Consider the following 25,873-nt stretch of genomic DNA (forward strand, 5'->3'; position numbering starts at 1 on the left):
TCTTATGTTTCTTTCTTTCATCTATTCAACAAATCTGCATTTGAGTATTTAGGATGTAGCAAGCATTAGGCATATGATGGTGAACGAAAGAGACACGCCGCCTTCGATGTAATTTAATTTCTTTGTGTATTGTGGTACTGTTTGCAGATAACTTTTATATAATTATTTAACCATGAAGCAAGCAAGCTCCCAATCAGGGTAGCTAAAACGTGATCTAGGGGCGCCTGGGTGGCTTAGTCGGTTAAGCGTCCGACTTTCGCTTGGGTCATGATCTCGCGGTTCGTGGGTNTTAACCCACCGTTATCAGCCCGCGGGACTTCGAGCTCTTGTCTCGCGAGATTTCCGCCGTGTTGGACTTCGCTGTGGTGGCCGCTCGAGAGGTGACAGGGACTGTTTTGTCGCAGTTTTCCCGCAAAACTGGGTCTGTCCCAGAGGGGCTAAGTAGATTGTGGGCGGAGACCCGACTTGCTGTCGCGCGTGGTCCCTGAGGAGAGAGTGGGGCGGATTCCCCGAGTTCCGGCCGGCCTCGGGCCGCGTGTGTGCCGCGTGTGCGCTGCCTGCCCGGAGCCCCCAGAGGTTCCACCCGCAGTGTGCTGGGTCCGGGTGGGTGGCCCGCCACGCNGAGGGTGCAGGTGGCGGCCCCGGCCCTGTGGGAGGCCTCCTCGACTCGCAGGAGTTGGCGCGGTGGTGATGCTTGCAGTCAGTTGCCGAGTTAATGGCTCAGGGTCTTACGTTTGGGAAACTCTGGAACTCTTCTGGTTCTGATATGAAGTTACTTCTTACAGAGTTGCCAGAGGGAATTGGTTCTTGTTTGCTGCTTTATGAGGCTTGTCTGACTTACTCAGAGAAGGAAGATTTGTATAGAGGTGAATAGACAAGTGACTTAAATCCCACGATTCATTCTCTCTCTTGAATTCAAGGTGTACAGAAACATGGAGTATATGACGGAATCCACCGACCGCACCCCTGGACACATGTGAGTCATTCCTTCCCCCCCAACCCCTGACATTTAAAGATGCTAAAGTGAGTCTTTGAAACTCGCTGTGAAGAAAGCTTTTTTTTTTTTCCCCTTTCTTTTTTCAATGGGAGAATTCTTCATCTTAAGTGGGGAAAGTGGAAAGGCTTTATTTCTTGAGAAAATCGAATTCATTTTTAGTTGGAAAGTTTATTGTGGTAAATACTCGTTTTAAGAGTATTAAAACATTGACTATACATTCTTCTAGATTGGCACTGCCCATGTGTTAGCCACGTGTGGCTAATATTTAAATTTAAGGAAACTAAGGTGAAAGAAAATTAAATGAAGCTCTTCAGTCATACTAGGCATGTTTCAGGTCCTCAGTGGCCACATGTGCCTGGTCACTACCATATTGAACATTACGGATTCTAGAACATTTCTTTGGGACATCAGTGGCTCCTAAACATTTTCTGCCCCAGTACTCCTAGAGTTAAGATGCCTGTGCATTTTGCTGAATCACTACATATGGTTCTCTTTCCATCCTTTGAAAAATTTTCTGCTCTGGGTGAAGGCTTACATTTCAGCAGTCCTGTCCTGGCATCTTTAAAAAATGTCTTTGGACTATAAAGCTGTCCAATGATTATGATTAGAAATGATTTACACTCTCTAGAGCTTGTGAACAACACCGTATCTTGAGGGGTTTTGGAGTAATAGCCGTCCTTGTTTTCGTTTTTTGTTTTTGCCACGGTATTCCAAGGTGATACTTTATAGCATCTTTGAAGATTGCTCTGCCAGTTTGTTTTTTTTAAACCAGAGCTATATGGCCTAACTTGAAAGGCTTTTGTTTGATAACCAGTGCATTTATGAAAGCTAACGTGAAAAATTTATGCTTTATTTATTTAAGCTTGTGCTGCGAGTGTGGTGTCCCAATCAGCCCAAATCCTGCCAATATTTGTGTGGCCTGTTTGCGAAGTAAAGTAGACATCAGCCAAGGCATTCCGAAGCAGGTCTGCGTGTCTTTCTGCAAGCAGTGTCAGAGGTATGTATGGTGTCTACTGTTTCATCCTACTCACAGTTGAGGTTAGTATACAGGAGAGCCACTGGCATATGCTGAGATGACACCCACATACGTAGAATAAGGTGCATGTAATTGACATTCAGTTTTTATTGATGTTGGTGTTGCCAAGGATTTTAGGATTTGCAGTTTTGTAATGTACGCTTCTAGCTTGCCCTGCTAACCTGGTAAAGTTAGTGGAAAGGCGCTTAACTCTTTTTAATTTTTTTCCTTGTTAGGGATTAATAGGTTTGCTGTATACAGTTAATAGACACAAGTTGATGTTCATAAGGGTAAGTGAAAGCAGATTACTAAGGACACAATGTTATTATCATTGGGTTTTTTTTTTTTTCATTTTAGTCACCAGAAGCTATGTATGCTAAAGCCTCTTAAGTTTTAATGTTTTAAGTAATTTAGCAAGGTGTTTAAAAAGTCTATTAAAATCCCCCTGTAACTAAATGACTGTAGTAAGCTATCAAGTAACACAAAACTGCCCAGTGACACTGCCCATATAAAACTAACTGCCTGTGATTTCCCACATGGGTTAGGACGGTAGTGGTTCTTTACTTTTTTAGGACTGGGGAAGGTGGCTTATGAATCCCTTTAGGATTTTGAAAACTGTGTTTTGAGAAAAATACTTAAAATGTACATATATGCCAAACAGACATATATGTACATATATATGTACAAACAGACTGTTTGTACTATTTTAGGGAATTTACAGTTTGCAGGTTTGGCAAGTAACAAGGTTTGATCAGTTACAGATATTTGCTATTGAAAACATGGTGGAGTAGAAGAAGCCCTAGACAAAGAAGCAGGGGACCTAGTTTGTCTTGGATTTCTCACAACTAGCTTTTTGAAACTCTGCCAGTTAACCTGTCTGAACCTTAATTTCATCATCAGAATGAAAGGGCTTTGTTAGTTGATATCTGAAGCCCTTTCTGACTCCAGAAGCATGCTTATTACAAACGGACCTATATAAGGGTTTTGAATGAAACTTTAAGGGTGAAAATCAGAATATGCACTTAAGCATGGCAGACACAAGCATTCACATAACATATTTAGAGTATTATGTATTTAACAGATTTTTTTTTAAATTTTTTTTAATGTTTTATTTATTTCTAGGAGAGAGAGAGAGCGGCAGCGCGAGCAGGGGAGGGTCAGAGAGAGGGAGTCACAGACTGAAACAGGCTCCAGGCTCTGAGCTGGCAGTCAGCACAGAGCCCGACACGGGGCTCGAACCCACGAACCGCGAGATCATGACCTAAGCGAAAGTTGGACGCTTAACCGACTAAGCCACCCAGGCGCCCCTGTATTTAACAGATATTTATTGAGCAATTACTATGTGCTTGGTACTGTCCAAAGTCCTGAGTAGGCTGGGTTGAAAATCTTAAAGCTTGTGCACAAGGGATTTAAGTTTTAATTTAATTAGGTTCTACGTAAGGTTTAGTAACGAGTTTTACAATTTAAAATTTGGAAATGGGGGCGCCTGGGTGGCTTAGTCGGTTAAGCGTCCGACTTTCGCTTAGGTCATGATCTCGCGGTTCGTGGGTTCGAGCCCCGTGTCGGGCTCTGTGCTGACTGCCAGCTCAGAGCCTGGAGCCTGTTTCAGTCTGTGACTCCCTCTCTCTCTGACCCTCCCCTGCTCACGCTATCTCTCTCTCTCTCTCCTAGAAATAAAAAAAAAAAAAAAAAATTAAAATTTGGAAATGGACTTGAAATAGATGAATAGTCTGAACTACCATTGATACATAGTATGAGGTACTAATTTATCATTTTTGTGTGTGAGAAGTTAGTAGTTCTCAAGCATCTTAGATGATTATTATAAACTGTTCTAATACCACTTTAAGATGATTTCTTACCTGTTTTTCAGAGTGTAGCTTCTTACTGTGTCGGTTCTCACTGGAATTCTTTGCTGGTGCTTGAAGTATTAAGACTTCTATTTAAAAATTTTTTAATGTTTTTTATTTATTTTTGAGAGAGAGAAACAGCGTGAGCAGGGGAGGGTCAGCATCAANCACAGAATCTGAAACAGACTCCAGGCTCCCAGCCAGCTTTCAGCACAGAGCCCGATGTGGGTCTCGAACCCACAAACCATGAGATCATGACCTGAGCCGAAGTTAGATGCTCAACCACTAAGCCACCCAGGTGCCCCTGAAGTATTAAGACTTCTTTAAGAGTTTATTTGAGAATGGCTTTCTCAAATATACTTAGGATTTCACATTTTAAACTAAAGCTGCTGATCTAATTGAACACTTTCTGGAACTATTAAATATATTTGAGTTAAGTGCTTCATATCAACCTTGGATATTATTATATCATTAATAGTGGATTGTCTGCAGATTCACATTGAAATTTTTGTTTTTCCTGAGAAATGCTGGATTTCAGTGTATTTTCTTTCTCAGATATTTCCAGCCACCAGGAACTTGGATACAGTGTGCATTAGAATCCAGAGAACTTCTTGCTTTGTGTTTGAAAAAAATCAAAGCTCCTCTGAGTAAGGTAGGTCTGTCAGTTAAAATCAGTTTTTGCAGGTATGTGCTTTTGTTTTTACATTTAATCTCTTATTTTCAGAAAATCCTATGAGTAGGTTTTCCAAAAATAACTTAAATGTTACTGTTGGTAAGCACCCTACCACAAAACTGTGTCCTTTTATTTTTTTTTATGGAAATGTAAATCTTTTTGCTTTAAAAGATTTAATGTAAAATCTTTTTTTTCATTCAGCCAGCCTCTTATGTGCAATAATTTTTTCTGAAAATATTTATATAAAACCATTGCTGAGCTGGTGGCTCAGTCAGTTAAGTGTGTGACTCTTGATTTCAGCTCAGGTCTTGATCTCATAACCATGATCTCATAACCTGCAGCAGGCTCTGCACTAAGCACGGAGCCTGCTTGGGATTCTCTCTCTGCCCCTTACCTGCTTGTGCGTGTGCACACTCTCCCTCTCTTTCACTCAAATGAAAAATAAAGCCGTAAAAAAAAAAAAAAATACCATTGCTAAAATAATACAGGAGGTTATAGTATTAGGGCTCTAGTAGTCAGTTTCTTTTTATTTTCATTATTGCTCTAGAAAGAAAATATTTATACCTGTTACTTAAAGTCAGTGCATCATTGTCTCCAAAAAACAAATAGGATTTTAGTCCACTTTACCTCTCTGCATAACACTTCCAGTCGTCTTTGTGTTAAACTTTGACACAAGGTATGTTTGTAATTGAAATGGACTCGGTTTGGAAGTCTTCAGATTCTATTTTATTTTATTTTTATTTTAGAGAGAGAGAGAATCTCAAGCAGAAAGAATCTATGCTCTCAGCGTAGAGCCCAATGGGCTTGATCCCATGACCCTGGGATTATGACCTGAGCTGAAACCCAGTTGGACGCTCAGCCAACTGAGCCACCCAACGCCCCTTCAGATTCTCTTTTAAGCTTTGATAAAATAATATGGAATAGTTCTTTGAAATTTTTTCCTTTGTTTTCTTTTTTTTTCATCCTTGGAGTTTCTATTAGTCAGATGTTGACCCTATTGGCTTAAAATTTTGTCCTCTTCTCCTTGGGATGTTTTTAATCTTTTGGTCTTTTTTTCCTGTGTTCTTGGTGATTTCCTTTGCTTTGTCTTCCAGTCTCTGTATTGATTTTTGTTGTTGCAGCAGTGATTTAAAAAAAAATTTTTTTTTTAATGTTTTATTTATTTCTGAGAGAGAGAGAGAGTGAGACAGTGTGAGCAGGGGAAGGTCAGAGAGAGAGGGAGATACAGAATCTGAAGCAGGCTCCAGGCTCTGAGTTAGCTGTCAGCACAGAGCCCGGCACAGGGTCGAACTCACGAACCATGAGATCATGACCTGAGCTGAAGTCAGACGCTTAACCGACTGAGCCACCCAGGCACCCCCAGCAGTGATATTTTTAAGTTCTAAAATCTTTACCAAAGTCTTAAATGTTTTTGATGCATTCAGTTCTTTTTTTAAAAAAATTTTTTTAAACTTAAAAATTTGCATATAAGTTGACATACAATATTACATTAGATTCAGGTGTATAGCATAGTGATTTGACATCTTTATATGTTATGCTGTGCTCACCACAAGTGTAGCTACCATCTGTTACCATACAACGCTAATAAAGTTTAATTGACTATATTATCTGTATTGTACCTTTTAGCCCTATGACTTGTTCTGTAACTGGAAGCTGTATTTTCGACTACACTTTCTCCCTTTTGCCTGCTTCCACAGCCCCCTTCCTTCTGTCAACTGTCAGTTTGTTCTCTGTATTTATAGTCTGATTCTGCTTTTTGTTTGTTCATTTGTTTTTTAAATTCCACATATGAGTGACATCATATGGTATTTGTTTTTTTCAGTCTTAGTTCACTTAGCTTAGTATCCTCTAGGTCAATCCATGTTGCTGCAGATGGCAAGATATCATTTTTTTTCATTTATTTTTATTTATTTTTATTTATTTTGAGAAAGAGAAGAGAGAGAGAATCACAAGCAGGATCCGCGCTGCCAGCGCAGAGCCTGATGTGGGGATTAAACCCACAAACCGTGAGATCATGACCTGAGCTGAAAACAAGAGTAGGATGCTTACCCAACTGAGCTACCCAGGTGCCCCAAGATATCATTCACCCAGGTGCCCCAAGATATCATTCTTTTTATGGCTGTGTAATATTCCATTCTGTATATAGCACATCTTTTTTATTCATCCATCTACTGTTGGACACTTAGGTTGCTTCTTTATCTTGGCTATGGCAAGTCATGCTGTAGTAAACAGGGCTGCATATATATTTTCCAGTTAGTATTTTTTTTTCCTTTGGGTAAATAATAGTGGCATTATTGTATTATATGGTATTTCAATTTAAAAAAATTTTTTTTAAGTTATTGATTTTGAGAGAGACATAGAGAGCAGGGAAGACATAGGAGAGAGAGAGAGAGAGAGAGAGAGAGAGAGAGAATCCCAATTAGGCTCCACACTTGTCAGCCCAGAGCCTGATGCAGGGCTCAAACCCATGAAACACAAGATCATGACCTGAGCTGAAACCAAGAGTCGGTCGCTCAACCAACTGAGCCACCCAGGCACCCCTGATATTTTTTAATTTTTTTGAGGCCCATACTATTTTCCATAGTTACTGTGCTGATTTACATTCCTACCAGCAATAATGCATTCTGTCGAATTTTTCTGAAGGTTTAATAATAACTTTTTCAAAAATTTCTTTCTGTTCTCCTAATTTGTCTCTGGAGTCAGTTTTTTCTGTAACTTGGTCTCACTTTTGTATTTCTGGTTTTCAGGCTTTTGTCAAATGTCTGGTGAGCCTTAATAATTCATTAGTTCGTTCAGCAGTGTTTATTAAGTGTCATCTCTGTGCCAGTCTGCTTTTGGTCTTGGGGATATAGCAGAGACAAAAATGTCTGTCTTAGGGAACTTTTATTCTGTGTTTTTATTTTTTTAAGTAAACCGATGCCCAGTGTGGGGCTTGAACTCAATAACCTGATCCTGAGATCAAAAATTGGATGTTCTACTGACAAAACCACCCAGGGGCCCCTAGGGATCTTTTATTCTAATTGGAGGGGAGTGTGTGAAGTAGGCACTGAACAAAATAAGTTGAGGTATTACACAATATATTAAAAGGTCTAAATTCTGTGGAAGGAAAAACTAGGAAGGAGAAAGGAACTACACAGGGAAGAGTTGCAATTTAACCACAGCAGTTGGCATTGTATGCCATCTATATGCAAACAAGTAAGTGAAATAGAGTGGTGACATTTGAGTATGAGAGGGAGCTGTGCAGAAATCTGGAGGAGAAGAGACTTCTGGGTAGAGAAAACAAGTGTTAGGCTAGAGGCAGGAGCATGCCTGTGTGGATAGAGTGGAATGAGGGGGGGAAAAGTAGTGTTGGATGAAAACAGCAATCATTGAATGTCATGGAAGGTCAGGTTTTTACTCTAAATGTAATGGGTATAGTAGGTATAGTATAGAGTAGTAAGATGAATGATTTATGTTTTATCAGGATCCTTTACTGCTGTGTTTAGTATGCATGTGAGAGAGGAGGTGGTGAAGGTAGAAGTGGGCACCTTTGGAGAGTGATTGTAGTAATCATGAGTAATGGTGGTATTTGGATCAGTAGTGGAAGTGGTAAGAAATGGACGGTTTCTGGGTCTGCTTTGAAGGTAGTCAGTAGGATTTACTTATGAAGCTGGATGTGTGTATGTGATTGGTGAGTGTAAGGATGATTTGACATCCATGATTCTGGAGCAACCAGAAGGAGGGAGTTGCTGTTAGTGAGATAGGGAAGACTTCAAGAGGAGCAGGTCATGGTGGGAGAGGTTCGAGCTGTTTCATAGTGGTACTTAGATGTCCATTAAACATGGAAGTGGAAATAGTAGGCAGCTGGATAAATCAGCAGGGGAGTGGTCCAGACTGGAGATCATGAATTTGTGATATAGATGGTATTTACAGCTGTGAAATTGAATATTTCCTAGGGAGTTTAGCTGGAGAAGGGAAGAAATTTGAAGACTGAATCCTGGCATCTTTTACTGATAAAAGCTTGGGAAGATGATAAATCAAAGGAGACTAAAAAGGAGTTGTTAGATGAAATAGATAAAAATTATGTGAGTGTAGTATTTTGGAACACAAGGGAAGTATTTTACAAAGGAAGTGATTGGCTGTGTAATTTACAGTTAATGGGTTAAGCCATGAATTCTGTAGATTTAGCAATGTGAAGATCACTGATGACTTTAATAAGCAGTTTATTTTTAGTGGTAGAGATAAAAGGCCTGATTTGAATGGAAATGAGAGAATAGTACAGGAATTGGAAGTAACAAGCATAGATTTTTTTTTTGAGATTTGCTGTAAAAGGAAACATGGGGCAGTGGGTAGAGGGAAATAAGTAGCAGGGACCCATTGCTCAAGATGTGAGATGTTATATTTATAAGCTATATCTGGGAGTTGTAGAGTACAGAGGAAAAAATTTGTGAACCTGCACAGAGACAGAATAATTGGCTGGGGCATGCCCTTGAGGAGTAGAAATGAGATAGGATATAGCATACTTTTGGAAGAATATCAATAAATATTTGGCACTTACTCTCTCCCAGGCACCATTTTGGGAACCTGGAATATTTTTGTTGAACAAAACAAGTATCTCTGCTCTCTAATGGGGCATCTTAAGGTGGTCTTGGTAGGAGCAAGGACAGTTCATCTGTGGTAACAGGAGAGAATGTAATGGTAAGTGGGAGCTTCTGGAAAACTTTATTACTTTTCTAATTGAGAAACATAAGTCTGGCCAGTAGTTATGAGGGGAAAACTATTAGATGTTTGAGGATAGAGGAGAAGTGGTGAAATAGTCCTCCAGTGAATGGGAGAAAGAATGTACTAGAATGATGTTGTATGGTTACAAAGATTACTGTTAAATATTTAAAGACTAGCATGATGTGTGATTCTTCTCTAGCCCCAACAGCTGTACAGGTAAGGTGTAGAGCAGGCAGTATACCAAATTTAACAGATTGTGATTCAGCCAGATGACTAACGTAAAGTAAGAGAGGAACCAAGGGAATTGAGTGTATTCATGCCAATGGTTTTGATGATTGATCTTGAAATTAAGCTAGGATATGATGGAAGTGAGTAGACAAAGAAGTATGAGAGATAGTGATAAGGTAATAGGATGAATAGATTGTAGGTTGCAATAGGTTGAAGGGGTTTTGGTGCCCAGTAACTAGAGCAAATGAGCTGGAAAGATAAGAAGTGGGGGATGGGATGTTTGGAGTTGAGATTTTGGAGGGATTTCAGTTACTGGTAAAACTTACTGGTAAAAGGATATGAATAGCTGAGAGAGAAGTTAAGACAAGATCTTGTAAGAGGAACTCAGAATGGAGATACTAGAGTACTATAGGGATAATCTGTAAGGATATTGAAATCACCAAGTACTAATATTGTTGGAAACAGCAATAGTGAACCAGGAGCTAAAGTGTTTTGGAAATGAGAAGAGGTGACCCAGGGGTTAACATGACTATAACAGAGTGGGTAGCATTGCCTTCAGATTCAAAACTGGGTGTATTTGAGGAGGAGGCAGGGAGGTGGTTTGGAATTAGCAGTTAGGAACAAGAAGGACACCTGTCTGGCTCTTGGTCCAGGGATAGGAATTAAAAAAAAAAAAAACAATTAGTCCTTAATTAGCTGCAGGGGAGCAGTATATATAATGAGGAGATCTAGAAAGTGAAAGGAATGTTTAGCAAAGAGATTGAGTATTTGGGAGGTTTTGTTGTTAGTGAATGTTGAGTTCCAGAGAGCACTGTGTTCAAAATTTTGGGAGGAATGTTAGATGGGACAAAATAGGGAATATGTGGAACTATATGGAAATTGGAGTGTGGGAGATGAGGAGTGGCTGAAATGTCTGAGAATGTTGTAAAGAAGGAGAAAGGTCCCAATGAAGTTGATTAAGTTGATCAGTTCTGATTGTCTGAGGACTGATAGTGTGGTGAGGCTGTTAGGGAATGTTGAAATAGGTGTCATGGGTCTTCTCTCCATTCCTGTGGATGAGGTTGGAAGCTGAGGGAAGGGCAGTCCTTTGGGCTGCCTTCTGGACCTTTGCAGATGGAATTAAAAGCTGCCTGTCACCCTCTGTACCTGGTGTGGCTTATTGACTACTAGGTTTTGCTTTAGAGGAACCAGTCATGAGGAAGGTTTTACTCTGGAGTGCTGCATCTATGCTAGCTAGTCTAGTTCTTATCGGACAGAGTTGATAAAATCATTATCTGCCCACTGATGTCTCCCAAATCTGTTCTCTTCAGCTCAGTTTTCTCCATAGAACTCCAAACCAAATAACTATCCACTGAACAATTTCATTTGGGTGTCTCATAGATAAATGCTCTTAAACTTAAATGTCTGAAACCAAACGTAGCATCTTCTCTTCATCAAACCTGTCCTTTGTTTCAGAAAAATAGTTATTACCGAGTTGCCCGCGTTGGATACTTGGAGCGTCATTTTACAATCTGTTCTTTTCATCCTTCCCGTACCCAGTATCTCTCAATTCTATAAATCTTATCTTCCTAAATAACTCTTAAGTCTTTCTTCTTTTATTTCTAGCACCTCAGTCGGGTCACCTGAACTTTATGCCCAAATTATTGAAACAGCCTCCATTTTTGTTCCAGTTTCCCTTAAAACACCCATTTTATACGTATTGAGCTACATTCAGTTCTTTACATACAGAAAACTTTTTTGGCCTCTGCTGATTTAGCAGTGAGTTACCTTTGTGGATTCCGTATTCAACATGAGACTCCCTCTAATGATTTTTTTAAAAACCAATGTATTGAATATAGAGAGAATAATCCAGCTAGAAACTTTTATTCATGAGATTTCTAGTAAATGATGACGTCACTAAATTGTCCTTTTATTTGCTCTTTTTGTTGCCATACCTTTAACGATAATTTTTTTTCCCTAGTGATGTTGAGTAGTGATGCCAATCACAGATTCCTTAAACATTTTATGAAACCTATTTATTAATGAGTTGTTCTTTCATCTTTTTTCTCTGGTGAGAATTTATATTTCTTTTTTTTTTTTCGTATTCTTTTGAAGGTGCGGCTTGTAGATGCAGGTTTTGTTTGGACCGAGCCCCATTCTAAAAGACTTAAAGTTAAACTGACTATTCAGAAAGAGGTAATCTATACACAGTTTTCTCAGCATGTCTAAAAGGTAGGTAGTGAAAATGAGATAATTGGTAAGTTACCTTCTGGCTTGAATAGCTTAAAAGGGAAAGATTACACTCTTAATTTTAACCTTTGGTTTTCTTTTGGGTCGTCTGCATAGATGATCAGGTTGCTAGTAAGAACAGCCATTGCTAATGATTAGTGGGTTAAAGTAATCTTTTCAACATTAGGAAAAAGACTGAAGTAAAAGCATGAGCTAAGACAGTGTTTCTCAGGTTTGGCTAGTCATCATAATAGTTCACATTAAGTGAATCCAACTGGATCTATCTGGATGTGACACCCAGAAATCTATGTTTTAAAAGCTGCCCAGGTAATTTCCGATGATTGACCATGTTTGGTAACAATTAAATTAAGGATTTTTTAAGTTTATTTTTTTATTTTGAGAGAGAGAGAGCAACTGGGGGAGGAGCAGAGAGAGAGGGAGAGACAGAATCCTAAGGAGGCTCTGCGCTGGCAAGCGGGGCTCAGACTCACAAACCATCAGATCATGACCTGCACTGAAATCAAGAGTTGGACACTTAGCTGACTGAACCACCTAGGCGTCCCTTAGTAACTTTAAATACTAAGGTTCTTAAGTATGAAATATTATTTTCTTTTAAGAAAAATGTTATTAAAAAGTAAAGAATGAAGGGGTGTGATTTTTTTTTTTTTCTTTTTCCCCACTTAACAGGTGATGAATGGTGCTATCCTTCAGCAGGTGTTTGTGGTGGATTATGTTGTTCAGCCCCAGATGTGTGGAGATTGCCACAGAGTAGAAGCTAAAGATTTCTGGAAGGCTGTGGTTCAAGTGAGGCAAAAGGTATTGACAAAAAGATGATGAGTGAATCTGCATCTTGTATTTCATCTTTGTCAGTTATTAACAGTTAGTAAAACCTCCTTTTTTTTTTTTTTCAATCCTTCAGGCACCAGGGATGGTCTAGGTTTCTGGAACATTCACCTTTAAAAGTGGTTACTATCACATTTTAGACCATCTTTAGAGGTGGTTTTGTTTTAAAAAGTCAGTGTGCTATATCTATAGATGGCTTTTTTTTGCATTAGTATATTAATCTAATAATGCATTTATGTTTAGACTTTGCACAAAAAAACTTTCTACTATCTGGAACAGTTGATTTTGAAATATGGGATGCATCAGAATACACTTCGTATCAAAGAAATTCATGGTGAGTTAAAATTCAAAAGCATTTGAAATGATGTCAAAATTTAGTTCAACTAATGTAAGAAGTCTCTTTATTGACAATATCTAGACTAGTACTGTCCAAAAGAACAGTTTCTTCTGTTAGGAAGGAAAAAAAGCATTATCCATTGTCTGCATTGTCCATTATGGTATCCACTAGCTGTGTATCGCTACGGAATACTTGAAATGTATCTGGTGCAACTGAGGAGCTAAATTCTTATTTATTTCTATTTTAATTTAAATTTACACTAAGTAGCTACCAGATGAGTAAGCCAGTAGCTGCATCAATATAATGTAAAGTGCTATGATGGAAAATTCATCGAAATCTTGCTTTATGCAGAGATCAGTTTCTGATTGGAAGAAAATTATTTTTGAGATTTTTAAGTTCTTTTGTAATAAATTTTAAATGTTTATTTTTGAGAGAGAGAGAGTGTATGTGTGCAAGTGTGTGCACACAAGCAGGGGAGGAGCAGAGAGAGAGAGAGAGAGAGACATAATCTGAAGGAGGCTCCAGGCTCTGAGCTGTAGGCACAGAGCCGGACACGGGGCTTGAACCCATCCATGAGCTGCTAGATTGGACCTGAGCTGAAGTCTGATGCTTAACAAACTGAGCAACCCATGCACCCTTGTAATATTTCTGTTTTTGATATACAAATGATATATATCTTAAAGGTGAAATTGAAAATTTTTTGTATCATTTCATAATGGCTCCTTAGAGGATGTTCTGTCTTAGCATTTTTTGTTGATACACATATGAGATGATGGATGAATATTTCTCTAATTGATAGTAGAAAACATATATATTCCTTTTTTTTCCCACAAATAGTTTATTGTCAAGTTGGTTTCCATATAACACCCAGTGCTCATCCCCACAAGTGCCCTACTCCATGCCTATCACCCCCTTCCTCCTCTCCCGCACCCCCACCAGCCCTCAGTTCTTGGCATTCAAGAGTCTCTCATGGTTTCCCTCCTTCCCTCTCTCCCACTATTTTTACCCTTCTTCTCCCCCCATGGTTCTCCGTTAAGTTCATCCTAATCCTCCTATACGTGCAAACATATGATATTTGTCCTTCTCTGCCTGACTTATTTTGCTCAGCATAACACCCTCAAGGTCCATCCATGTTGCTACACATGGCCAGATTTCGTTGTTTCTCATTGCCATGTAGTATTTCATCGTATAGATAAACCACATCTTCTTGATCCATTCGTCCGTTGATGGACACTTAGGCTCTTTCCATGTTTTGGCTATTGTTGAGAGTGCTGCTATGAACATTGGGGTACATGTACTCCTATGCATCAGCATTTCTGTATCCCTTGGGTAAATTCCTAGCAGTGCTATTGCTGGGTCATAGGGGAGTTCTATTGTTAACTTTTTGAGGAACCTCCACACTGTTTTCCAGAGGGGCTGCACCAGTTTGCATTCCCACCAACACTGTAGGAGGGTGCCCGTTTCTCCACATCCTCGCCAGCATCTAGAGTCCTCTGATTTGCTCATTTTAGCCACTCTGACTGGCGTGGGGTGGTATCTCAGTGTGGTTTTGATTTATATTTCCCTGATGAGGAGGGATGCTGAGCATCGTTTCATGTGTCTGTTGGCCATCTGGATGTCCTCTTTGGAGAAGTGTCTGTTCATATCTGAAAACATAAATATTCTTAGGCAGACTCTTCAAGTTTCTTGCTAAAGGTGAACATGTACGTATATTGTTTTCCTAGTCTCTAAAGTATAGGCTTACAGATACCTGTTCTTCAAGGAATGACCAATTCTTATATCATACTCCTCATTTTAAAACTGTGAGTTCCACTGTTACTAACTGATTTGTTACTTATATCTCATATGTCTTGAAGAAGTACTTTTGAGAAGTGTGGTCTTGGGTCCTTACATGGGGGGAAGAATATATGTAGTGATGTCAACTGGAGAACATCTTTTAAGCTTTGTGTCTGACCTCAATGCTTTACCAATAGATTTAAGGTTAATAGTCTAAATTGGTGCAACACAGTTTAATGAATACTTACTGTAGGTAATGTACCTTGCTGCCCATATAACATAGTGCTTGGCTGTTTGTGGTTACCCACCAGGCAAAAACACATCATTGTTTTGAGTAACTTGGTTTTGAGTAACTTTCTGGGGGACAAGGAGATCAAATATTCTAGTTAAGAGAGCAAAAACACTATTAATTTTTCATCACTATGACGGAAATGTACTCACAGAAATGTTTTGTAGCAAAAGACTTGGATAAGTTCTGGGTCATACTTTTGCAGTTGTTTTCAAAACCCAAATATTGCAAATTTAACAGCCCTTTGTTCATCCAGAGGTTTTAATCTGGTTTTTTTTTCCCCTACTAGTTCTTGATTTGATTTAAATAAATTTTTTGTATGCGGTTTATTTGTAACTTTGTTTTTAAAATCTTAATATTAAAAATTCAAAGATAGATATGAATAAAAGACCTCTATGTCCTGTTTATCCGTTTGTTATCCCCAGTGGTAGCCCCCTAAAACAAGATCATAAAATAATGTGCTCTGTATGTAAATTGTGGTAACGTTTGTTTCCCCTTATAGGGTATCATTCCATAATATCCTGTGACCTGCCATCTTAATGTATTTGGAAACCTTGCCATGTCATTGAATGTGGTCCTATTTCATTATTTTTAATCACTGTGTGTGTGAGTGTATATTCATTAATCAATGTATATTTAATTAGTTCTTATTAATTGGCCTACAACATATTCCATTTTTTGCTGCTACAAATGGCACTATATTAAATATCCTAATGTTTGTGCATATGTGGTGGGTTTTCTGTGGGATTGAGTTCAAGAATTGAAATGACTAGACGGGGTGCCTGGGTGGCTCAGTTGGTTAAGCATCTGACTTCACCTCAGGTCATGATCTCACAGTTTGTGGGTTCGAGCTCCACATTGGGACTGACAGCTCAGAGCCTGGAGCTTGCTTCAGATCCCATGTCTCCCTCCATCTCTGTCCCTCCCCTGCTTGCGCTCTGTCTTTCTCCTTTCTCAAAAATAAATAAAACCTTAAAAAAATTAAAGAAATGGACTAGACAGGAGTATGCAATTAAATTTTTACATGCACTGCTAGGTTGTCTTCAGAATAGTGCCAGTTTATAGTCTCAGCACTTGCCAACACTATAAAATTGTATTGTCCTTTATAATTTTTACTGTTCTAATAGGTAAAATAATGGTTTCTTGTTTTAATTTGCATTTCCTTGATTACTAATGAGGGTTAATATTTTTATATATGTGTTGACCATTTATGTTTATGTCTTACATGAATTGTCTGTTTTCCATATGTCTATTTTTTCCCTCATTAATTTTGTGTCTTATTCTGGATATTAATCCCATTGTGTGTATGTGTATATTATGTACGTATGCTTAGAGACAGCTGGTGTGCATTTATTTGAATGTGAGCCTAAGAGAGCAGATCCTTTCTTGCATTGTCACATGCCTTTTGTCATTTAAATCTTTTATTTCATAGTTACAGAGCTATGGCTTATAAACTTGTGCCAAACATAGGAAAGCTTTTTATATTCCCACAGTTATATTTTTAAAAGTAAATTATTTTGGAAGATTTTTAGTCTTAACCAATTAGAGTCATAGGTTAATCTGTTCTTTTCTACTGATTTGAAACATCTCCTTTCTTGCATACATTGACTTCCTTTTTTTTTTTAACTTTTAAAAAAAAATTTTTTAATCTTGTGTTTATATCTCAGAGAGAGAGTGAGCAGGGGTCAGTCAGAGAGAGAGGGAGACACAGAATCTGCAGCAGGCTCCAGGCTCTGAGCTGTCAGCACAGAGCCCAACGCAGGGCTTGAGCTCATGAACTGTAAGATCATGACCTGAGCTGAAGTCAGATGCTTAACCAGTTGAGCCACCCAGGTGCTCCTCATGACACATATGATTTGCAAATATTTTCTCCTAACCCAGAGCCTATCTTTTCAAAAATGTTATCTTTTTTTATCATGATACATACTTAACATAAAATATTCCCTCTTCTTACTACATACTTATTTATATACTTATATATACTTTATTTATTTACTTATATTTACTTATATATATTTATATTTATATACTTATATATACTATATACTTACTTATATACTTATATACTTACTATAAGTATATAGTACAGTATTGTTGACTATAAATACAGTATTACTCAGCAGATCTCTAGAGCATATTCGTCTTGCTTCACTGAAACTTTATGCCCATTAATTAGCAACTCCTCTATTTCCCTTTCCTCTCAGTCTCTGGCAGCCATCATTCTACTCTTTGATTCTATGAATTTGAATATTTTAGGTACCTCATATAGGTGGGATCATGCAGTATTTGTCTTTCTGTGACTGGCTTATTTGATTTAATATAATGTCCTCAGAGTTCACCCATGTTGTTGCATATGGCAGAATTTCCTGCCTTTTTAAGGCTGAATAGTATTCCACTGGATATACACACACATTTTATGTTTTCCTCTGTTGTGGAAGCAATCCAAATGTCTGTCATCTCGGCTACTGTGAATAGTGCTGCAATAAACATGAGTATGCTGATATCTCTTTGAGATTCTGATTTCAATTCTTTTAGATAAATACTTAGAAGTGAGATTATTGGAACATATGGTGGTTCTATTTTTAAATTTTTGAAGAACCTCCATGCTATTTTTTTATAGTGGCTGCGCTATTTTTTTTATAGTGGCTCCACTATTTTGGGTTTCTGCTGGAGTATACAAAAGCTCCTTTTCTCCATATTTTCATCAATACTTGTTTTCTGTTGTTATTTTGATAATAGCCATCCTAAAGAGTAGGAAGTGATAGCTCATTGTAGTTTTGATTTACATTTGCCTGATGATTTGTGACCTTGAGCATTTTTCATATGCTTGTTGGCCATTTTTGTATGTCTTATTCGGAGAAATGTCTATACAGTTTCTTTGTCCATTTAAAAAATTTAAACTTTTTAACCAGGATTAGTTTTTTTGCTATTGAGTTATAGGAGTTGCTAATATATTTTGGAGATTAACTCCTTATCTGATATATATGCTTTGCAAGTGTTTTCTCCCATTTTGTAGGTTGGCTTTTCACTGTGTTGATGTTTCTTTTGCTGTGGAGAAGCTTTTTAGTTTCATGTAGTCCCAGTTTGTTTTTGTTGCCCGTGCTTTTGGTGTCATATCCATGATATCATTGCCCAGACTGGTGTCATGAAGCTTTTCCCTCTGTTTTCTTCTGGAAGTTTTATAGTTCAAGGTCTTATATTTGATTCCTTAATCTATTTTGAGTTGATTTCTGTGTATGGTGTAAAATAAAGGTCCAGTTTCATCCTTTGCCATGAGGATATCCTGTTTTCCTAGTGAAAAGGCCATTCTTTCCTCAGCAGATTGCTTGGATCCTGTGTCAAAGATAAACTGATCATAAATGTCCCAGTTTATTTTTGGATTCTCAACTTTGTTCCATAGACCTGTTTATGTATCCTGTGCTAGTACCATGCTGTCTTGACTACTTAAAGTTACCAAGTTTTCAAATTGGGAATTATATGTTCCCAACAACTTATCTTCTTCATCTTCAATTTTTTTTTTTGTCTACTCTGAGTTATTTCAGTTTCCTAGTTAGATGAGTTATTTGGAAGAAGATCTCTGTAAACATTTCATAGCAGGTAGGTCTGCTTTTAATTGTCCCTTTGTTGCTTATTTTTAATGCTACTGCATTGTGATCAGATAATATTGTCTAATTTATAATGTTTAGAATTGATTGAAGTCTTAAAAATATTTGTATATGATTGTTTTATGAATGTTCTATGAATTTTTGAAAATAATATGTTTTCTTGGTACTGTGTTCTATAATGTCAGGTAAATCAACCTTGATAGTTAATTATTCAAGTTCTATGTATCCTTCCTATTTTTAGTCTGTTTGGTCATTTTGGTTTTGATAGTCTCACACTAGTCCCCCACAGTGATTGTACATGTGTTAACATTTATAAATTTCTTTTTTTCCTTTTTTATAGTTTTCTTTTTGCATCTCACTGCTATGTTATTAGATGCATTCCTATTATCTTCTTGGTAGATTATTTATTATAGAAAATATTCTTCTGCTCAGTGTTTTTCTCTCCTCTTTAGACCTTGAATTTTACTTTGTCTAAAATTAAAATTGTGAATCATTTTTTGTTGTTGGTTTTCTTGTTTTAAAGTTTATTTATTTATTTTGACACAGGGTGGGGGGGGAAGGGGAGGGAGAGGGAGGGAGAATCCCAAGCAGGCTCCACTCTGTTAGCATGGAGCCAGATGTGGGGCTTAAACATGGGAACCATGACATCATGACCTGAGCTGAAATCAGCAGTTGGATGCTTAACTGATTGAGCCAGCCAGGTGCCCCTAAAATTGTGAATCTTATTTTCTTTTCTTGTTATTTGTTTATCTTTTTGTTAAGTGAGCCTTAATTGATATGATATAATATTTTTTAGTGTTTTCTGATAATTTAATTGTTCACTACACATTTAATTTGTGATATAGTCATGTTAGTAGAGGAAAATTTTATTTGCAGAATGATTTTCACGTGGCTTTCCTTTTCTTTTCTTTTTAAAGATGGGCTGGATTTCTATTATTCCTCAAAACAGCATGCTCAGAAGATGGTAGAATTTCTTCAGTGTACAGTTCCCTGTAGGTATGTTCTGAACCTAACTGTGATTAAGTCCAAGGATCTGAGAATGGATGTAGGTCACATCCATTCTTCAGGCTTAGACTGCTTCTCTTTTATGTTAAATTATTTAAAACTGTAGTCGAAGGGGCTTCTGGGTGGATCAGTCAGTTAAGTGTCTGGCTCTTGATTTTGGCTCAGGTCATGATTTCATGGTTCTTAAGAGTGAGCCCCAAGTTGAGCTTCATGCTGACAAGGCAGAGCCTGCTTGGGATTCTCTCTTCTCTCTCTCCCTCTTGCTCTGCCCTTTCCCAGCTTTCTCTCCCTCTCTCTCTTAAATAAATAAAGTAAACTTTAAAAATTAAAAAAAAATAGCTGTAGTAAGAATACTTACCTAATTAGTAAGCATCTGTTGCACTAACCACTTTAAAGGAATTATTAGCCAAAGACTATATAAGAATCTCTTTGGGAATTAGACCTCACCCTGTGATAAGTAGTATAGTGCTAAACCTTTGATTGAATGTATTTAAATAAGACAAAAGAAAGATGGGAGTAGAGGGCTTTGGGGAGAAGCTTCATGATAGAAGAAAGCCTGAAGCTCCTAAAATGGGAAATTTTGAGAAGTAGAGTATGGTGAAAGGTGAGATTAGTGTGAACAAAAACTTGTGGTGGACATTAGTGTCACTTTTAATGGATACTATATATAGACTACATTGGTCTGAGCCAAGGGCATGTTTTGGAGGTTTTGAGTAGATAAAATTGAAAAGAGGTAGAGTACAGTTTGATTGATGAAGGTTTTGAAGTGTAAGTGGATGAAATTAGGCTTTGCCATAATACAGGCATCAGGAAGCTGTTTCGGACCTTGGACAGTGATGAATTGATTTGATAAAAATTCATATTCCCTAGACTGTATAAGTAGGGACCTTTGGTTTTATATTATTATAAACTTTGTTTCTTAACAGACACAAAGCCTCACAGAGACTGATCTCTCAGGATATCCACAGTAACACATACAATTACAAAAGCACTTTTTCTGTGGAAATTGTTCCAATTTGCAAGGTACTTTTTCCTCATTTAATTCATGTCTATAAAAGAGTACAAGTAATTAATTGGTTTATATGTAATAACTTCTGAGTTTCTTCTGAGATTGGTTAAAAATTTAGAGTAACTTTTAAAGGATTCCTTTGTGACATACGCAATCATGTTAAAAAGATGTTAAAAAATAATCATGCTCAAATTGTAAATTGGCATACCCATCTTTTTGGTGTACTAATTAAAAGGCCTACTTGAAGCTTTTTAATGTTCATATTTCTTAAAATTTGTGATCCTAGTAGACACACAAAAAGTATTATGAAAATTTGAATACAGGAAATGACATTAAAAAAAGTATCAGTGAACCATTTTGTAGAATGTGCGCAAAATGGATTTTGGCATGATGAAATTAAACAGTATGGTGAAAATGAGATGATAGAATCATTTTTGTGATTTAAGTGCCATAATTAATTGTGACCATTCCATATAAAGTTAATATATTTGAGTATATTTCACTTCTTCACATCCCATTATAACTGAAGTAAATCATATCATCATTTTGAACATGAGAAAAGTGAAGGTTCGGGAGATTAGATGACTTGCCCAGAGTTACATAACTACAAAATGAAAAAGCCAGGATTTATGCCTACGCAAATGATTCTAAATCTATAAAGATACTTTCACTAATTTATGGTGTAGTATGTGGTAAAAGGATGAAATGATAGCCTAAAACAGGGTCAGCATGTACACCTGGCTGGCTCCATTGGTACAGCATGTGACTCTTGATCTCAGGGTTGTGAGTTAGCCACCCCCCCCCCCCCGCCGTTGGTCATGGAGGCTACTTTAAAAAAAAAAAAGCAAAACAGGATTAACAAACTTCTGTAAAAGGCCAGATAGTGAATATTTTTACACAATGTCAAAGAGTATTTTCATTAATATTTGGAGACTTACTAAATTAAAAACAAAGTACTGGACTAGGTTCTATTAGGGATGCATAGAGTGCTCCTTCAGTGGAGGAGACTATGATTATGAATACAGCTTAAAATATAATCCAGATCCCTTTTGTATTTTAATACAATTTAAAAACAGATAACTACATTGCTGATAATATTTTCTAATGTATACATGGACATATGTGCTTTTTGGGCATTAAGTCTTTGATTACGTACTGGTGCATGTAGCCATGATAGAGAAGAAACATGTGGCTCCTCTGAAATTTGTTTTTTATGGAATTTGAAAGAAATCACAAGTAGATTTAGAAAGTCACTCTCCTGCTGTTTATAATACTTTAGAATGTATGTTGTACTACCATGGAGCAGTAAGCATTCACACTTCAGTAAAATTGAAATAAACTTAATAGCTCGGTGAATAAGATCTGAAAAAATACTTTTAAAGCATGTTTATTACAATAGATATTCCCATCTTAAGAATAACTTATTTTCTATTTCTCTAAGATTTGATTCTTTCCTTTAGGCTCTTTGTTGATAAATAGAATTAAAAATAACATTTTGGTTTGGGCATATACACTTGGATCAGGCTTATATGGATGAGTGTTTATTGGAGATAGTTATTTAGGATTTGCTTCACTCTAACTGTTAGTTCTTATGCCTAGGATAATGTTGTTTGTCTGTCTCCGAGACTGGCACAAAGCCTGGGAAATATGAACCAGATTTGTGTGTGTATTCGAGTAACTAGCGCCATCCATCTCATAGATCCAAATACCCTTCAAGGTAAGTTTTAGGAAATATTTGTCTTGACGGTTTTGTCCAGCAAGCAGTAATAATTTATTAATTTTATCAAACATTCTCAGTAATATTTGTTATGCAAAACAGTTGGGAGTTTTACTGCAAGTTAGTTCTTACAAAATAGTGGCATTTTTAAAGCTTTTGATTAGTAACACCTTATATTTTTTATTTGGAGAAACAAGTCTGTGAACTTTAAAAAATTTACTAATTCTAGTTCATATATTTTTACTGAAATTGACTTATGTCATTTAATTTTTGTGATACTTAAGTTCATTGCCAAGTTTAGCGTTTAGCAAATATTTCAAAGTTTGGAACATTTGACTTCTTAGTAATGCAGTAAAACATTTAGTTTAAATATAAATTTTAACTAATCTCATCATTATCACATAATTTTTAACATTTCCTTTTATAAAAACTAATTTTTATTTTTGAGAGAGAGAGAGATAAAGCATGAGCTGGGGAGGAGCAGAGAGAGGGAGACACAAAATCTGAAGCAGGGTCCGAGCTTGACCTGTCAGCACAGAGCCCACCGTGGGGCTCAAACCCACGAACCACGAGATCATGACCCAAGCTGATGTCGGACACTTAACTGACTAAGCCACCCGGGCACCCCTATGAAAACTAATTTTTAAAGATCTCACATTGATAGGAGATGCAAGTCTCAGTACTTGCTTGCATCTCCTCCTCCTTGATCTTTTTCACTTATTTCCTATAAGTTTTCTATTATAAAAAGTTGAGTTTATAGTTTTTAGAGAGTCCTTTATTATCCTTGTCAATTAGAAGTCATAATTCAAAATTATGTTTGCAGTATTGGGATGAACATCTGTCAGGTAGAACTTTACTTCCCATAAACAGCTAAGATGATTGATAACATTTCTAACATTCATGTGCCAGCACATGAAACAAGTATATAACTGAATGGATCTTATCTTATTTTCAAGGCACTTAGCTCTGCGGGATTTTGATGATAGTAACTACCTAAGATATAACTGACACCTGAAACTCTTCTTGTGCTGTGAAAAGTTTGGGGCTGATTTATAGGAGTAAATGACGACCTAGAGAGTTGCCACTGTGGTCTGTTGACCTCATGCTTCCCAGTTCATAGATACCAACTTCTTCATTAGCACATTTGATGGCTTTTGAAATACTTCATTTCTGTTGGTCTTTGATGTTCTGTGTTTATACTTAGTTGCGGATATTGATGGAAGCACTTTCTGGAGTAACCCTTTCAATAGTTTATGCCATCCCAAACAGCTAGAGGAATTTATTGTGATGGAATGCAGCATAGTCCGAGATTTAAAACGCAATGCAGGTGCTGGAATGATATCAAAAAAGGTAAGTTCTGTCCTGCCCATCTTTTTTTCTCCCCAGTTCATTGTTTTGGTCCCTCTCTTGTATTATTTTTATGTTTTTTAGTTTTTAGTAATTCCAAAATGTGATTCCAGATAAAGGTAACACCTCATTAGGTTACAAATGCATTCCATATTTGTATGTTACTTGTTTTTAATATGTGGTCATTGTGGTGAAATTTATTAGACTTAATCTGATAGATTCATTTTTCTCTTTAATGTTGTGAACATTTTAAAAAATGTTTATTGTGAAAAAGCATTTCTTTGCTTTACTTTTGTATAGAAGGACCAAATGACAGGCAAACCTTTTCTGACTAAAAGTTTTCAAACATTTTAAATTTAAGATGTTATATTATCACTAATTACTGAATACTTCAGAATGCATCTCTAAAACAACATTTTTCTACAGAATCAAAGTATTATCATTTATATATAGTTTATATTCAGATTTCCTTGTTTGTCCCAAAATGCCTTTTATGTTCAAAGTAGTACCCAGCTGAGGACCATGTATTGAATTGACTATTATACCTCTTAAATTTTTTACTTAATCCATTCTTTCTTTTTTTCTTTTTTTTTTTCTTTTTCTCTTTCATGATAATCAACTTCCAAGGCAACTAGGGCATTTATCTTATGGATCTCTTACTGTTTTCTCATGATGTCATTTAGCTTTCTTCTTAATTTCTTTTAATGAAAAGTGATCTAAAAGATTTTCTTAAACTTAGGTTATTTTTGGCCAGAACATTTCAGAAGTGTTGCTGTGTACCTTTTACGATATATAAAGTGATAGTAGTGTTTGGGTGTTTCACTGATAGCCAGATCTCTTCATTGTAACAATTATGATTTATTTTCCCTTTGTTATTAGCCTGCCTTTCTTCCTTCTTTCTTCCCATTCACGTTGCTCCATATTTAGCAAGTGGGAGCTCCTGAATTTTTAAAAAAATGTTTTTGAAAGAATTGTACTTTTTTAGAATAGCTTTAGGTTCACCACAAAATTATGAGGAATAAGAGATTTCCCATGTACTCCCTGCCTTCATACATGTGATAGCCTCCGTTACCAGTATTCTCCCATCAGAGTGGTACATTTGTTACAATTGATGAATCTACATTGATACATGATAACCATGCCAAGTCCATAGTTTACATTATGTTTCTCTCTTAATGTACATTTTTTGGGTTTAGACAAATGTATAATGACATGTGTCCCTCACTATAGTGTCATAAAGGGATTTATGTAACTTATTTTCCCTGCTCTGAAAATCCTCTGTGTGCTGCTTGTTCATCCTTCCCTCTCTCCTAATCCCTGTCAATCACTGATGTTTTTACTCTGTAGTTTTGCTTTTTCCAGAATGTTATAGAGTTGGCAGGATATAATCTTTAAGTACCAAATAACATTTCATTGTGTGGATTTACCACAGTTTGCCTATTCATGTAGTGAAGGACATCTTGGCTGCTTCCAAGTTTTGACAATTATAAATAAAGTTGTATAAACATCCTTGTGTTTTCAGTTTTGTGTAGATGTAAGTTTTCAACTCCTTTGGGTAAGTAACTACCAAGGAGCACGTTTTGTCATATCATATGGTAACACATGTTTAGTGGGGTTTTTTGTAGTTGTTTTAAATTAATTAATTTATTTATTCATTTATTTTGGAGACTGAGAGACAGACAGTGTGAGCAGGGGAGGGTCAGAGAGAGGGAGTCACAGAATCAGAAGCAGGCTCCAGGCTCTGAGCCAGCTGTCAGCACAGAGCCTGACATGGGGCTCGAACCCACGAACTCTGAGATCACGACCTGAGCCGAAGTCAGACGATCAACCAACTGAGCCACCCAGGCGCCCCAACACATGTTTCGTTTTGAAGAAACTAGTAATTTTTTCCCTCAGTTCTTTCCTAAATCTGGGACCTATCATTTTTCAGTTTTTCCATCTACTTTTCACCTCTCTGAGATTCCTCAATTCCTCGATTTATTACTCCTAATTATTTTCCTCTTGTTCCCGCTTTACCTAGGTCTCTTTTTGTTAGTAAGAAGTATTGGCAAATGCTATACTTAATTCAGCCTAGAAATTTGAAATGCCAGTTATATTGCTTGTAAAGTCTGTCTTGGAAAGGGACTTTAATCCTTTTCTAGTTTAAAATTTCAAGCTTGGAATGTTGTTTCTGCATCAAATATTAAAGAAAAAAGAGGGTTAGAGCTCAAATAGTAGACATCTAAAAATTAATTTCATAAAGATTTGGTTTCTATAGTAGCAGCAGCAGCAGCAGC

At 37.0% G+C, this 25,873-nt stretch overlaps 1 protein-coding gene across 3 annotated transcripts in view; it reads left to right on the forward strand.

Annotated features, from left to right (window-relative positions):
* The first annotated feature begins 315 nt into the window (after window positions 1-315).
* NMD3 (NMD3 ribosome export adaptor) overlaps window positions 316-25,873 on the forward strand; it is a 31,195-nt gene continuing 5,637 nt past the window's right edge. The window contains exons 1-11 of one of the 3 annotated variants that reach the window (XM_077770537.1): window positions 316-380; window positions 921-976; window positions 1,860-1,994; window positions 4,415-4,511; window positions 11,556-11,636; window positions 12,357-12,485; window positions 12,756-12,846; window positions 19,437-19,515; window positions 20,451-20,547; window positions 22,133-22,250; window positions 23,455-23,600. In XM_077770537.1, the coding sequence (XP_077626663.1) occupies window positions 933-976; window positions 1,860-1,994; window positions 4,415-4,511; window positions 11,556-11,636; window positions 12,357-12,485; window positions 12,756-12,846; window positions 19,437-19,515; window positions 20,451-20,547; window positions 22,133-22,250; window positions 23,455-23,600 (1,017 nt within the window). In that variant the 5' untranslated portion in view covers window positions 316-380; window positions 921-932. Of the gene's footprint in view, window positions 422-920; window positions 977-1,859; window positions 1,995-4,414; window positions 4,512-11,555; window positions 11,637-12,356; window positions 12,486-12,755; window positions 12,847-19,436; window positions 19,516-20,450; window positions 20,548-22,132; window positions 22,251-23,454; window positions 23,601-25,873 lie in introns of all 3 variants that reach the window. The other 2 variants (XM_077770536.1, XM_077770538.1) reach the window with 2 other exon arrangements.

The sequence above is a fragment of the Crocuta crocuta genome, unplaced genomic scaffold (assembly GCF_008692635.1).
Source record: "Crocuta crocuta isolate KB4526 unplaced genomic scaffold, BGI_CrCroc_1.0 scaffold226, whole genome shotgun sequence".
NCBI classification, from domain to species: Eukaryota; Metazoa; Chordata; class Mammalia; order Carnivora; family Hyaenidae; genus Crocuta; species Crocuta crocuta.